Source organism: Anastrepha obliqua, chromosome 6 (genome assembly GCF_027943255.1).
Source record: "Anastrepha obliqua isolate idAnaObli1 chromosome 6, idAnaObli1_1.0, whole genome shotgun sequence".
Lineage (NCBI taxonomy): Eukaryota > Metazoa > Arthropoda > Insecta > Diptera > Tephritidae > Anastrepha > Anastrepha obliqua.
The window spans coordinates 67218603-67231990 of NC_072897.1; the positions used below are offsets into that span (position 1 = coordinate 67218603).

At 40.1% G+C, this 13388-nt stretch overlaps 1 protein-coding gene across 1 annotated transcript; it reads right to left on the minus strand.

The window, feature by feature from the left end:
* Positions 1-3970: 3970 nt before the first annotated feature.
* On the minus strand, positions 3971-4284 carry LOC129250662 (uncharacterized). The gene is made up of 2 exons (XM_054890267.1): positions 4240-4284; positions 3971-4165 (listed from the first exon to the last, which is right to left on the minus strand). Exons 1-2 carry the CDS (start codon positions 4282-4284, stop codon positions 3971-3973), a joined length of 240 nt encoding a protein of 79 aa, XP_054746242.1.
* Positions 4285-13388: the final 9104 nt, after the last annotated feature.

A 13388-nucleotide genomic window follows, 5' to 3' on the forward strand; every position in this document is an offset into this window, starting at 1 on the left:
TTGGTTGGTTAGAGTGGTGATTCATCCAGCGCTTCCGCACCATTTTGTTGCCACATTCTCGTTACCAAATTGTTTAACAGTTATTTACAGCAGGACTATATCCAGTCTGTGCGGTTTAGGAACCTTATTAGGTTGTTGACGTCTAAGCCAGACAGCTGCTCGAGACTCTCGAACAGCGGTTTGCCCAGGCTTGACATTCTGTCCTTCCATAGAGCAGGGCATTCACAGAGAAAATGGAAGATTGTTTCTTTTTTCTCCGGTTGTTTACAACTATGACAGTATGTGTTGTGAGGGATGCCCATTTTGGCGGCTTGTTCTCCGATAGACCAGAAGCCAGTTATGACTACCGTAAGTCTACAGGTGTCCCGTCGTTTCATGTGTATTAATGTCGACGATTGCTTGAGGTTGTAGGTGGGCCATAACGTTCTGCTGATTTTGCATTTCGTCTGGTCTCTCCATCTACACTCTGCAATTCGAAGGTATTTTAGGGAAATTGCATTCTTGACCGCACCTAGTGGAGTGAGTACTGGTACTGCAAGAGCACTATTCATGGCAGATCCCCCTCTTGCCAGTTCATCAGCTTTTTCGTTACCCTCTATGTTTCGGTGTTCCGAGACCCAAATTAAGGTTACTCTATGGTTTTCACTCAAGTTGGTGAGGCTATTCCTACTTTGCTCCACCACTTTAGAGGTTGTTATAGTCGCATCCGGCGCCTGGATTGCAGCTTGGCTATCCGAAAGAATTCCCTTAAAAGAGAAATCTGCGATTAGTAACCTACAGGCTTCCCCAATTGCTAGTACTTCCGCTTGGAAGACGCTACCGGTATTAGGGAGACGCACAGATTTTTCAATTCCAAGCCTCTGAGAATATATACCAGCTCCGACACCACAATCCATTTTACTGCCATCTGTATAGACTGTGGTATCGAAGTTGTTTAGAGAGAATCCCTTATTCCATTCTTTTTTAGATGGAAAGAGTGTGGCAAAATTCCTATTGAACGTTACCATCGGGACGATGTAATCAGTCCTCACCGAGGTTAACTGAGTTTGTCGCAATAATAGACTAGCGTGACCATAAGTTTTTTCTTTCCAGCGACCCGCTTCATTTAACCTAAATGCACTCATGGTTGCCGTCTTCTTTATATGTAGGTCTATTGGAATAACGTGTGTCAGTGAATTGAGAGCCTCTCTAGGACATGATCTGATTCCACCGACCGTTATTGCACAGGCTGATCTTTGTATTCTGCCGAGTAATTTGGTATTGTACTCTCTCCCTAGAGCTTTCCACCAAACTACCGAACCATACGATAGAATGGGTCGTATAACCGCCTTATACAGCCATAATGTATGCTTAGGTTGAAGACCCCAACTTCTTCCAAGCATACGTTTGCAGGCATATAAAGCAATTTCTGCTTTCCTTACCCGTTCTTCGACGTTTAACTTCCAGCTAAGTTTGGAGTCCAAAATTACCCCTAAGTACTTTGCACTGGTTAATAAAGACAGAGTTTGTCCGTTGATATTTGGTAGGGTAAAAATTGGTACCTTGTATCTGGTGGTAAAAAGCATAAGTTCTGTTTTACGCGGGTTTAAACTTAGCCCACATCCTGTGGCCCAAGAGTTAAGCTCGCCTAACGCCCTTTGGATGATCCCACTGATCGTATATGGACACAGTCCTGACACCATTAGCACCACATCATCAGCGTACGCCACCACTTTTACCTCACCTCCGTTAAGTTTTATTAAGATTTTGCTGATCACACATATCCAAAAAGTGGAGATAATACTCCCCCTTATGGAGTGCCCCCGTGGACCTTCTTGGTTATGTTGATATTACCCATATTAGCTTTGATGATCCTGATTTCTAGCATGGAGATGACCCAGTTACTAATGCAACTGTCCACCTCCAGGTCTATCAACGCCCGTTGGATGGCATCTGTGCTAACATTGTTAAAGGCGCCTTCGATATCCAAGAATGCCGCCATGGTATAATGTTTGCTCTCTGGAGAGCCCTCTATTGTTCGGATTACCTCGTGAAGCGCTGTCTCCGTAGATTGGCCAAAGACTCTCCAAAGAGCTTCTGAGGTGCATATCCAAAAGTCTTTCAAAATTTTTTAACAGGAAAGACGAAAGACTAATTGGCCTGAAGTCCTTCGCTGATTCATATCCTCTTCTACCTACTTTTGGTATGAAGACGACCTTGACTAGTTTCCAGCTATCTGGAATATGACCTAAGTTTAAACACGCTTTAAAAATTTCCTCTAGCCATGGTAGGATACAGTCCAAGGCTTCCTGTAACATCTTTGGAATGATCCCATCTGGCCCCGGAGATTTAAAGGGTGAGAAAGATTTGATTGCCCATGCAACTTTTTCTTTGGTAATAATTTCATTTGCGAGATGCTGTGGATTATATTGGCTCCGCCTAATGTGTCCCCTCTCACTTTCGTAAGCGCTGCATCCCGGAAAATGCGTATTTAGCAGAAGCTCTATCGATTCTTCCGCTGTAGCAGTCCAAGTTCCATCAGGTTTCTTGACCCAAGAAGCCATTGAGTGGTCTTTGGAAAGAACACGGCTGAGCCTAGCCGAATCCCTGGTGGATTCGATTGACGAACAAAAGTACCTCCAGCTCTCTTTTTTGGCGGCCCTGATTGCCTTCTTGTACTGTCTCCGACTTTCTCTGTACAATTCCCAATTTCCCGTCGAGTAGCTGAGGTTAAACGTTGATCTAAATTTTTCCCTTAGTTTTAAGAGCTCACTGCTCCACTAAGGAGGGTGAGTTTTTTTGCTAAATTTTATGGGGCAGGCCCTACTAAATGCCTTTTCCAGTGTTATGACCCTACTCTCAAAGTTTTCCGTGAGAGTGATTTGAGGGATAGGAATCTCTCCTATCCTCTTGTTTACTGCATTTTTGAACCTCTTCCAGTTGGTTCTTAAAGGATTTCAATACGGTAGGGGTGGATCTACCTTAAGATCCAAATCGTAGAGGATCCAACTATGATCAGAAAAAGACCTTTTATTGGATACCCTCCAATTATCTACCCTTACTGAGCAATTTTCAGACAGTAGAGTAACATCAATCACTTCCTCCCATCCTCTGAAGTACTCCGTACTAGGAAAGGTGAAAGTGGGAGTGTTACCCCTGTTACATAAAGATAAGTTAGTATTAATAATAAAATTATATAAAGACTCACCTCGGTCCTCCGGAATATCTTCAGCTGGGCCTTCCGTATGCCAAACCGAAGTTTATTTTCCACTTTTTGCAGTGGTTCAAGGCTCTCTTCTGTGATTTGAAGGAGGAGCTTATACCTTGATGGGCCTTTATTAGCGCGCTTTTGCCCCATGGCTTTAGCGGATGTTGTCGGTTCATTTATGGTTGTTGGCGTGCTGTGGCCTACAGCTTTACCCTCCACTGTTTCCTGGCTAGAGGCCAGGAGCTCATCCTCCGAGGAAGATCCGATCCCCAGTTTGTCATGGGTGACCGATTATTTGTTCTGTCGCTTAGTATGTGTGTCCGTTTGTCTGTCTTGTGCTGTCAATGCGTCCGTTTGTCTTTCCGTCACTTTGTCCGTCTATTTCTCGCCACTATCCGATTTTTGTTTTTTGTTTAGCTTCATTTTTCTGGTTCGTACGGTCACCTGCCCCGCCCAAAGAGCTGCGCATGTCGCCATGCGCGGTGACCAAGGAGGAATTGGGGGAAATAAACGGTCGGCCATGGCAGCGCCCCATACCATGGGAAGACCACCATTACAACCTGAGGCGGCCTGATATCAGGAGGGCTCCGTACAAAGACAGCCTTATTTAGTCCCCCGGCTGCCAAACCCACCCAATAGGCACGGGTCGCATCACACCTTAGGTTGAGGGAGTTTTTTTTAACGAAGTTTCCGTCTTCGGCCTGTGTGGTTCGCGGGAGACCTACTCTGCTACCTTCCATATCTGGGAGGTGTTCCCCTATCCACCACCCGGGAACGCGCCCTCTAGGGATAACAGGCTCCCCCAGCCCATATCAACGCTTTGTTGAATATTTCAACTGCTTCAGCCGGCTTAATTTTCTCCAGTTGCTCTGATACGCTGTCATCATCGGATTCGTCCTCTTGTTGATGATCGTCATCTGCATTGCCGTCCTCGATATCTTCGTTCCATTCATGAATCGCTGGTAACGTGAATTCAATCTGAAATTTTTAATAAAAAAAAGTTTTTTCAATAACCCACATACATATTTTTGAGCATATCTGCGATCACGAACGAACCTCAGAATTAGGCTACTAAGCAGATCGACGGTGTTGCTCATCAAGGTGCGGATTTCAGCTTCCCATTTTTCTTTTAAAACGGCCAACGGAACATTAACTTCGGGATCATCACCGCAAAATTGAAAATACTGTTCCAGCACTTAGCTAATGTTGCTTCACCAACACGAAACCAAGACGCATCCAAAAGATTTATAGCTATTTTTAAGTTAATTTTTTTCAACGACTCGAGCAAATCGGACTTTGTGCTGCTATTGAAGCTAGCAGACTGTTTCTGTAATGCAACTCAGTGATTTTTATTGCATTCTGATCCATCGGTTGAATGAGGAGAGCAACGTTTGGTGGCATAAACATTGCCGAAATTTGCCCATTCTCCGTTGTCAGTTCAGCTTCATTTGGGTGAGAAGAAGCGTAGTCGATTAAGAGAAGAGCTTTAATTGGTAAGGTTTTCTCCTTCAAAAGCGATATAACCTTAAAAAACAACCAGTTAACCTTAAAAATCGGACAAAACTTAAAAGGAATATTCACCTGTGGAACAAATGACTCATGAAAATAGCCGACGTCATCCAGGCGGATTTCGAGCTCTTATAGTCGGTAGGACACTGAAAGTTTTTAAAACAGCGCGGATTCTTCGCCTTTCCAATTAACTAAAGCTTAAGCTTGTGGGATGCAGTGGCATTTAAACGTGATTTGCTGCTTCTCAGACTTTACCCCCGGGGCTCTCTTTTCCAAACATGACGCGTACAGTTTCTCTGGCAAAACTCTCCAAAATAACCCCGACTCATCATCATTATATAACTGATCGTTGCACAACTACAATTCCACCATTTTAGCTTTAAGTTTTTCTTTAAACGGATCCACTAGCTGAGGTTGCGAAGACAGTTTTTCGCCTGATATACCGTACCTCTTCTTGAATCCTTGGAGCCATCCATCACTAGCGAAGAAGTTTGCTTCATTTTCTTTAAGTTTTGCATGCAATGTTTTTGCCTTTTCTTTCAACATTAGTGCTTTACTGGCCAGTTTTTATCTCGCATTCAGATAAAGCAACGATAAAGAGCTCTCTCCATTTTGGGGAACTCTGAAGAACGCAGAGGTCCATAATACGTGTTGTTCACGCATTTTAAAATCACTTCGCTTTAATGTTACAAATTGTTGATTTAGCAACATTATATTATATATATTTCTTTGCTAAAACCCTGACAGATGAGCCTTTTTCTAAAAAACCGAGAATTTTAGCATTTTGTTTTGTTGTCAAGAACACGGGTTTTTTAGAACTCATTTTCACAAGAAAATATAAGACGAAACACACTTTGCAAAACCAAAACCGCGACAAATATATTTTACTCCTTACTTGCAATTACGAATAAAATGCCTATTTTATAATTAGGGGATTCCCCAATTTCAGAATTACCTGAGATCAATGTAAACTACATTCAAATAATTGTAGCGTTTATTTTTCATGTTATAGAGCTTTTTGGGTTTTTTCACGGTTTAGAGTAGTCAATGCACCAAAATGTCTGTTCACGTTTTGGGGTGTTCACGCTTTAGAGCGTTCACGTTATCGAGCGTGCGCTGTATATGTGCATTAAGAAAATAAAATAAAATAAATCGATTTTCTTATTCAAATTCTAACCATATATAACTAGTTAAAATGATTCATATTAATGAATAATTTCTATCGTCACTTTATAAGAAATGCTGCTGAAATGCAACAACGATTACAAGTTCTAATTAAGAATACTAAGAGAATCAATAAAATATTTCAAGCACTTACTGGAAGGGCGCGGCTTTAAAGTTTACTGCGATCACACTGTCATTTGCATTCACTAAACCTAGCGAAAATATTATTTCACGGAAGTGCAGCGCAGATAATTATATCAGTGAATTCACAACATTAGCCACGTTCCAGGAAAGAACAACATACATAGTTCCGGATTTACTCTCAAAAATCGACCCCACAAGTCATTCAACTCACTGCGCGACAACATTCAACTCAGTCGGATTACAGTTCCTGGTATTAACACTGAGCACAGTTTCTGGTAACCGTTCCTAACAAATTTCGAAATCTCACTATGGGTAAGTTTCACAGCTTGAGTCACTTAGGGATACGTGCTACAACGAAGTGACGATATTGGAAGTAAGTAATTGCCTTGCATATCCACACACGTTCACCAGTCGAGCATATTTATTTCATTTTATTTTTTCAATACAAACAACAATGTTTATTAACACTGCAACTAGTTACACATAAACTAACGAGCAGTGCAATTTTGGTAACATAAGAGAACTTTGTGAATAGATTTTCATAGTCCCTTTCTTAAGTTAACAGCCATGATGCTAGATCATGTGGTTTGACTCGATGAAGTCGGGGTGTTGAGGAGTTTGTTAGCTTCCTTATTCACGTGCCTTTGAAGCCTGAGGTAGTGGGCTTCTGCTTGTTTTTTAATTTCTTCAGCGATTGTAGGGATATTGAAGTCACAATGAAGATCCATATCGCGAACGAACCAATGTGAAGTGAGAATATCTCTAAGGATTTTATTCTGGAGTCATATGTAACTTTGACTGGGGCAACCGCATAGTTGCACGCCTTAGGACCACGCAAGCTTTATAATATGTTTATATATAGATATCTTGTTATATATGGACAGCTTTGATCTTCGTTCAAATAGCCATTTCATTTTTATTACCTTCAAGCCGTTTCAGTTTTATAGGCTCCTTCCATCAAGGCTTAGCATCGACCGTTTTTTGTTTGTGACGTTTTGAAGAACTGACTTGTTCAATCTTATATGCCAAGCCTTCGTCCATTTTTTAGTAGCATTTGTTGCAATTTGAAGTTTGGCTGCAGCTTCTTCAGCACTTTTTCCAATTGCTAGGATAACAGTGTCTTCGGCAAAAGTGGGGATCAAGCTATTCGGGGGTATCGGCAAGTTCCTGGTATATAAAAGGTATAAGAGGGGACCAAGAATGCTTCCTTGTGGCACACCAGCATTTCATTCTTCAAGGTTATATTATTCGTTTCCTTGTTTAACGCGAGAGTAGCGTTCGCTTAGATACGACTTTAGGAGGGCGACGTCCAAGAATACTGTTCAAAAGTGTTTTCTATTTCAGGTGTGATTCTGTGCACCTGATTGATGGTTGAGTGTTTACTGCGAAAGCCAAATTGATGCGAAGGTAACAGGTTTTTAGAGTCGATACTTCTTAAGCTCATCCGCTTTTCAAATAACTTACCAATGAGGCAGCAACGAGATTGGTCGGTATAAGAAAACAAGATGTAGCTCTCTTCTCGGTTTTGGAATCACTATTATTTCTGCAACTTTTCACAGGGTTGCAACATAGTGGAGAAAGATTGAATGATTAAATAACCTTACTAATTTAACCAAATTTATATAGCTCAGCGTAATTAAATCGAATCCGGGCACTTTTTTATATTGTAGTTGTTTAATTTCTCTTTTGAGTTCTTTTATAGAAATTAATGAAATGGGGGTGTTTTCGTTCACAGTAAGAGTATAAAATTTTCACATTGACTTTCGTAAGGCTGGCAAGTTTTTGTTAAGTGCTTTGCAAAAGCTATTGTCTTGTCTTTGTCACTTTTTTGTATTATTATCTTTCTTTGATTGGATGAACATGACAGTTTGGTCTATTCAAATATTTAGTACACTTTCAAAGTGAGTAGTCACGTTTTTTATCAGGTCTTAAGCTTGAAATGTACTTATTTATTGAATAATTTTTAATAAAATTCACTATTCAAATCTTGTGATGCTTTGTTTAGCTTTCTTCTGTCACTGGGGTAACAAGTTTGTTGCCATTTTCGGCGTAATTTTCTTTTGTTTGTGATGAGCTGCTTAATTTCTTTGGGGTAGTTAACTAGAGCTGAAATTGGGTGTACTCATCCAGACGGATTTCTGAATTTCGTGGTTATCAAGAAATCATTTTGCTGAATATTTTGAAGAATTTTTGCAAACGGTTTCCAGTCAGTATTTTTATTATGGAGCGTCTTACTACTTTCACTCTCGATTATTGTTTCACTGATAGTTAAAAATATTGGTGAATGATCCGAACCTTCGGCTATTTGAATAACAGTTGACAGTTTTTTTATAATGAAAAAGTCGATCAGGTCTGGAGTTTTATTGATATCAGTTGGCCAATATTTTAGTTTCGCCGTTGAAATGAAGTCACATCCAATTTCTCGCGCTGCTTTGTACAGCTCACGCAGTTTCACTGTGGTTAAACGTGATTGAAAGTGGTTGGTTTTTTGTTTTAAATGTTACATTTGTGGCTTGGAATGTTCCTGTACTTAAATTGAAATCTTCACAGTGTTCAATATTTTTCTTAATTTTACGGCAATACTCGTACCACCCCTTGGTCAGTTGCTTGGGTGAGTAGTGTTCTAGACATTATAGTGCTAGAATTCAATGTGCTATTGTTTGGTAAAGTGCGTTTCAGAAATAAGGCAGACGTCAATATTTTTGCATTCCCATGGCATCCGGTTGTATGTTACCGGAATGACTCGGGTTTTTCCCGTCCAAGCGCTGCCGCCCCATAAACTAGCCTTGTCTAGTGTACCGTACCTCACCTCCAATCTATCGTCATAGAGCAATCCTACGCAGCACGTCTGCTCTAAATACTTCTCTTCAGGACTGATATCGAACCCAACCCTGGACCAGAAGTACTATTCTATTGCTGCTTTTGCCACAAACGGCTCCACCTGAGCTCCACTTCGGTTAGGTGTAATAAGTGCAACGGGTGGTGTCCATTGGGGGTAGAATACCTCAAAAGGGTTTTCAATATGTCTATGGGCACTCTCATAATTTGTGACAACTGGAAAGCAGGGAGAGTAGTCACACTACCGAAACTTGGGAAACCCGCCAAACCTGAGGATTCTTATCGGCCGATAACTATTCTCTCCCCAGTAGTAAGGACTCTTTAAGCCCTTCTTCTCCCACTACACGAAACACCTGACCTCAGCCTTACACCAGCATGGCTTCCGAAGAGTGCACAGTACCACCACAGCACTTACCGTCATTAAAACTCAGATAAACCGCGGACTCAACCAAAACCGTCCCTGCGAGAGGACTAGTAGCGTTGGACCTAAAAAAGGCTCTCGACACAGTCAGCCACGCCACGCTACTAGATGATATTTTACTATCGACACTCCCGCTAGGGCTGAAGTGGTGGACCGCGAACTACCTGAGAGGTCGTCCTTCGAGACAAAATATCAAAACAGAGGAAAATAAAGCGAGGAGCTCCGTAAGGTGGTGTCCTTTTCCCCTTGCTTTTAAACTTCTATATCTCAAAACTACCCGAGTCACCAGAGAGTCTCCACGACAATGGGGTTGGACAATGGTATCGATGGTCTGTGCGCAAAGGTAACCTCGCCTGCCTTTTTCGCTTCTTTACTGTGACGAACCTACAACTTTCCCCCAAATGTCCCTCTTCACCACCTAGACAAAGGAGGTCAAACTGCAACTTAAGGTAAAAGTCGATGACACACCAATTCCGACCGTTTACAACCCCAAAATCTTGGGAGTTACCTTCGATTTTTTGCTATCCTTCTCAGCGCATACAACGCTATTGCCACTAAAGTCCAAAATAGCAACAAGATTCTCAAATCGCTTGCCGGCAGCACTTGGAGCAAAGACAAAGAAATGTTGCTATCGACATTTAAAACAATAGGCCGGCTGGTTGTAAACTATGCTGCTCCTGTCTGGTCGCCTGGAACCAGTGATTCGCAGTGGACGAAGCTACAGACTTGTCAAAACACTGACTTTAGGACTGGGACAGGAGGTGTAGTGATGCCCTGACTACAACATCTACATGGCAAGGCCCATATGTTCCCTGTAAAGGAGTATAATAAACTGCTCAGCAAGCAGTTCCTGTTAGGAAGTTACCGCAGGTCCCACCCATGCAGACACCTGCTTGAGCTTGAGCCACCTCCCAGGCATGTCAGAAGGCACCTTCTTAACTACGCGGACGAGATCCAGGACAAAACAGATCGACAATTACTTGGTCGCACAGTGTACAGACAGACAATTAACGACATTCATCGGGAGACTCTTGCCACCTTCTCAAGCTCCCGATCCCTGAATGCCGTCATCGGAGTCAAACTCCAACCCATTGCAGACAAAGAGCTCCAACTTCTCACGTAACCCTGGCACAACTACGTTCTGGATACTGTAGCACGTTAAACTCCTACCTATTCAGAATCGACCCCGACATACTAAACATATGTCCGGCATGTGAAGGCACCCCGCATGACACTAAACATCTTTTCACATGCCCCATCAAACCCACTCATCTAACACCCCTCTCCCTCTGGGCCCAACCTGTCGAAACCGCAAGTTTCCTGACCCTACTATTAGATGAGCTAGACGAAGGCGACCGGTGATGTACACCAGAGAACGTAAATTTATAGAGAAGGCTCAGGAACGAATGGGCAGATTAAATGTCAAAACACATCAAAACGAGGGTAGGAAGTTAACAGAAGAGGGTTAACATAGCGGAGCGTAGTCAACAGAAATAAATATAGCGTTTGCATTGAAATGTAAAATGCCATGATTTGGTGTTAGGGAAAAGAAAATAACAGAAGACTTGTACATTTTTCTTTCATGCTTATTTGCCGTCGACATTTTGCATGCGCAAATGGATTACTTCTTGTGAGATGAATAAATTAATTCTAAGTAACGCAATAGCACCGGCCTAAGAAGCTAGTGTGCTCTATCAATTAGTGTTATATTTCATATTTCTCTAATAAATAATAATAATAATAATTCTAAGTATACGCATGCATGAATATGAAATTTTAAGTATCTAATTGACTAAATTGTATTGAATTTAGGTCTATTATCAAAATTATTCAAATATCATAACACAAAAAATAACTTTGTAAACCATTCATTTACATCAAGGGTTATTATTCAGCAATATGTTGGTACTTTTTAAATTATTATATACATATGTATGTATATTCATATACTACAAAGTGTTGAATATATACATATAACATCTACCATCCATATTCATGTGGGCAGAAAAAAATCATGACTTGCCTCAAAACCCAGCTCATACACCTCTCATACATATCTACAAATAAAGAATTCAAGGCAAATAGACAAACGTATGCAAACATATTTCAAATATACATATGTATGTATGTATGCAAAAATCACATTCCTCTTTCAAACAAATTTTGAAAAATTTAAAATTTTGTGTGGAATGACATCTTTGCTAGAGCACGAAGAGATAAATTTTCCTTATCAACCACATTTAAAAGTCCATCTTTTTCCTTAATGGAAAGCATTTTCTTTTTCTGTGACATTTTCACTATTGAAACAATTAACACAATATAAAAGTTTTGCAAAATACAAATCAAATTATTCAACAATTTCTGTTCTTTTCATGCTAAAAGCTACACATTGTTACACACAGATCCCGTTACACGTTCACATGTTTCAGCATGTAGATTCGTGTGTTTAGTTTAGTTATGTATTCTTTTTTTATTTCAACTAATGTCTATCTACTATCTTTGTTGTCCGCGGATTAGAGTATCGCGTCCGCTTATGAGAGGTTTTTATTGTTTTCTTTACACATTTGTTCAGTGATATAGTATGCTGCTTGTCCGTTACCGAGAGGTCCGCGTCCGCTTTCGGGAGGTGATTAGAACAAAAAAAAATGAGAAAAAGTGTCCGCGTCCGGTTATTAGAGTGTCCGGTTATTAGAGTGGAATTCGTTCTAAAAACATAACATAAAGCTTGGTTCCTCAGTTTTTTTCCGGTTATGGGGAGTGTCCGCTTGTTGGAGGTGTCCGCAAGAGGAGGTTTCACTGTATATGTACGTAAAAGTTTCTATTCTAAGCAAAACAATGAATATTCGTATATACATATAACCGCACATACTTACTTTATGCCTCTACATGTGTATGCTTCCAAAACTAAAATTCTAAGCCTAGCGACTACAAGAACAAAATGCATTCCTAGGCGTAGCTGTTACCGCCATGATTATTTACCCGCGACGGCGCTGAACAGTTTCAAATATATATTAAAAAGCACAACAAAAGCAAATTCATTGATAAGTTCGAGCTCATATTTCTACGAGCAAAGTACTTTCATTCATAAAACGAGCCGCCCATATGCCAATTTTCTCGACCATTCGAAAATAGTCAATATTGGAATATTTCGCGTTGAATTATTTGCCAATATTTGGTAAATCTTGAATTTTTGTCAAGTCGAGTGGCCGCGGCTCCGTACATATGTATGCATCAATATATGTATGTAAATATGTGTTCTAAATTCTCGACAGCAATAGCAAATCGAAATATTTTTTCTGTCGCAAGTGCTCGCAGCCTCATATGTATGTATGTCTATGGAAGTTTGTATGCATGTATTTATGTATATGCGTGTTTGCTTTTGCACGTCCATATGAACGATTTTTCATATGCAGATACTCATTTGATTTAGCTGAACGAATATACTGATTTTGTAAGAAAATCCTGTCGAATTAAATTATTGGTATATGTTCATTTAAGTTCTTCTTACCAAATAAATATTATTATCCTTAAGAAAATTGAAACACTAGTTTTTTTAATCTCTATTTTTTACTTTTACCAACAAGTAAGTTAACTACTCATATATAGTATATGTATATATATTACAATATTATAAATAATAGGTATTTATTATACATTTCCTGAAATGAAAAAAAATATATAAAATTGTGAAAGCACGAATTACGAAATTGTTCTCATATTATAGCAATTTTAAATTTTAAATTTTGATGCTGTTGAAAAAGTTCCTCGCACAATTCCTGCATCGATTTTATTGTAGTACGAAAGCCTTGGATACATTTAATAGTAGAATATGCACGCATTGTAGACATTGGACTAAAGAACTCGAAGTAACTTAATAGTCTTTCAACTTTGCCCCTATCATCCCGCTTCAGAGGAGACCTTAATGGATTTGTTGACTGGAAATGCTTTGCATTGAGTTCATCAAAAAGATCATTCATTTCTTTAACAAATATCTGCGTGGGCTTGGCAAAATTTATCAAGTTTTCGTCATTACCAAATAAATTTTGACTACACATCATGTCAATACCTGACGCAACCAAATTGCTCAATACTTCTGTTGCGCGTGAAACGCTCATTTTTTCGAAA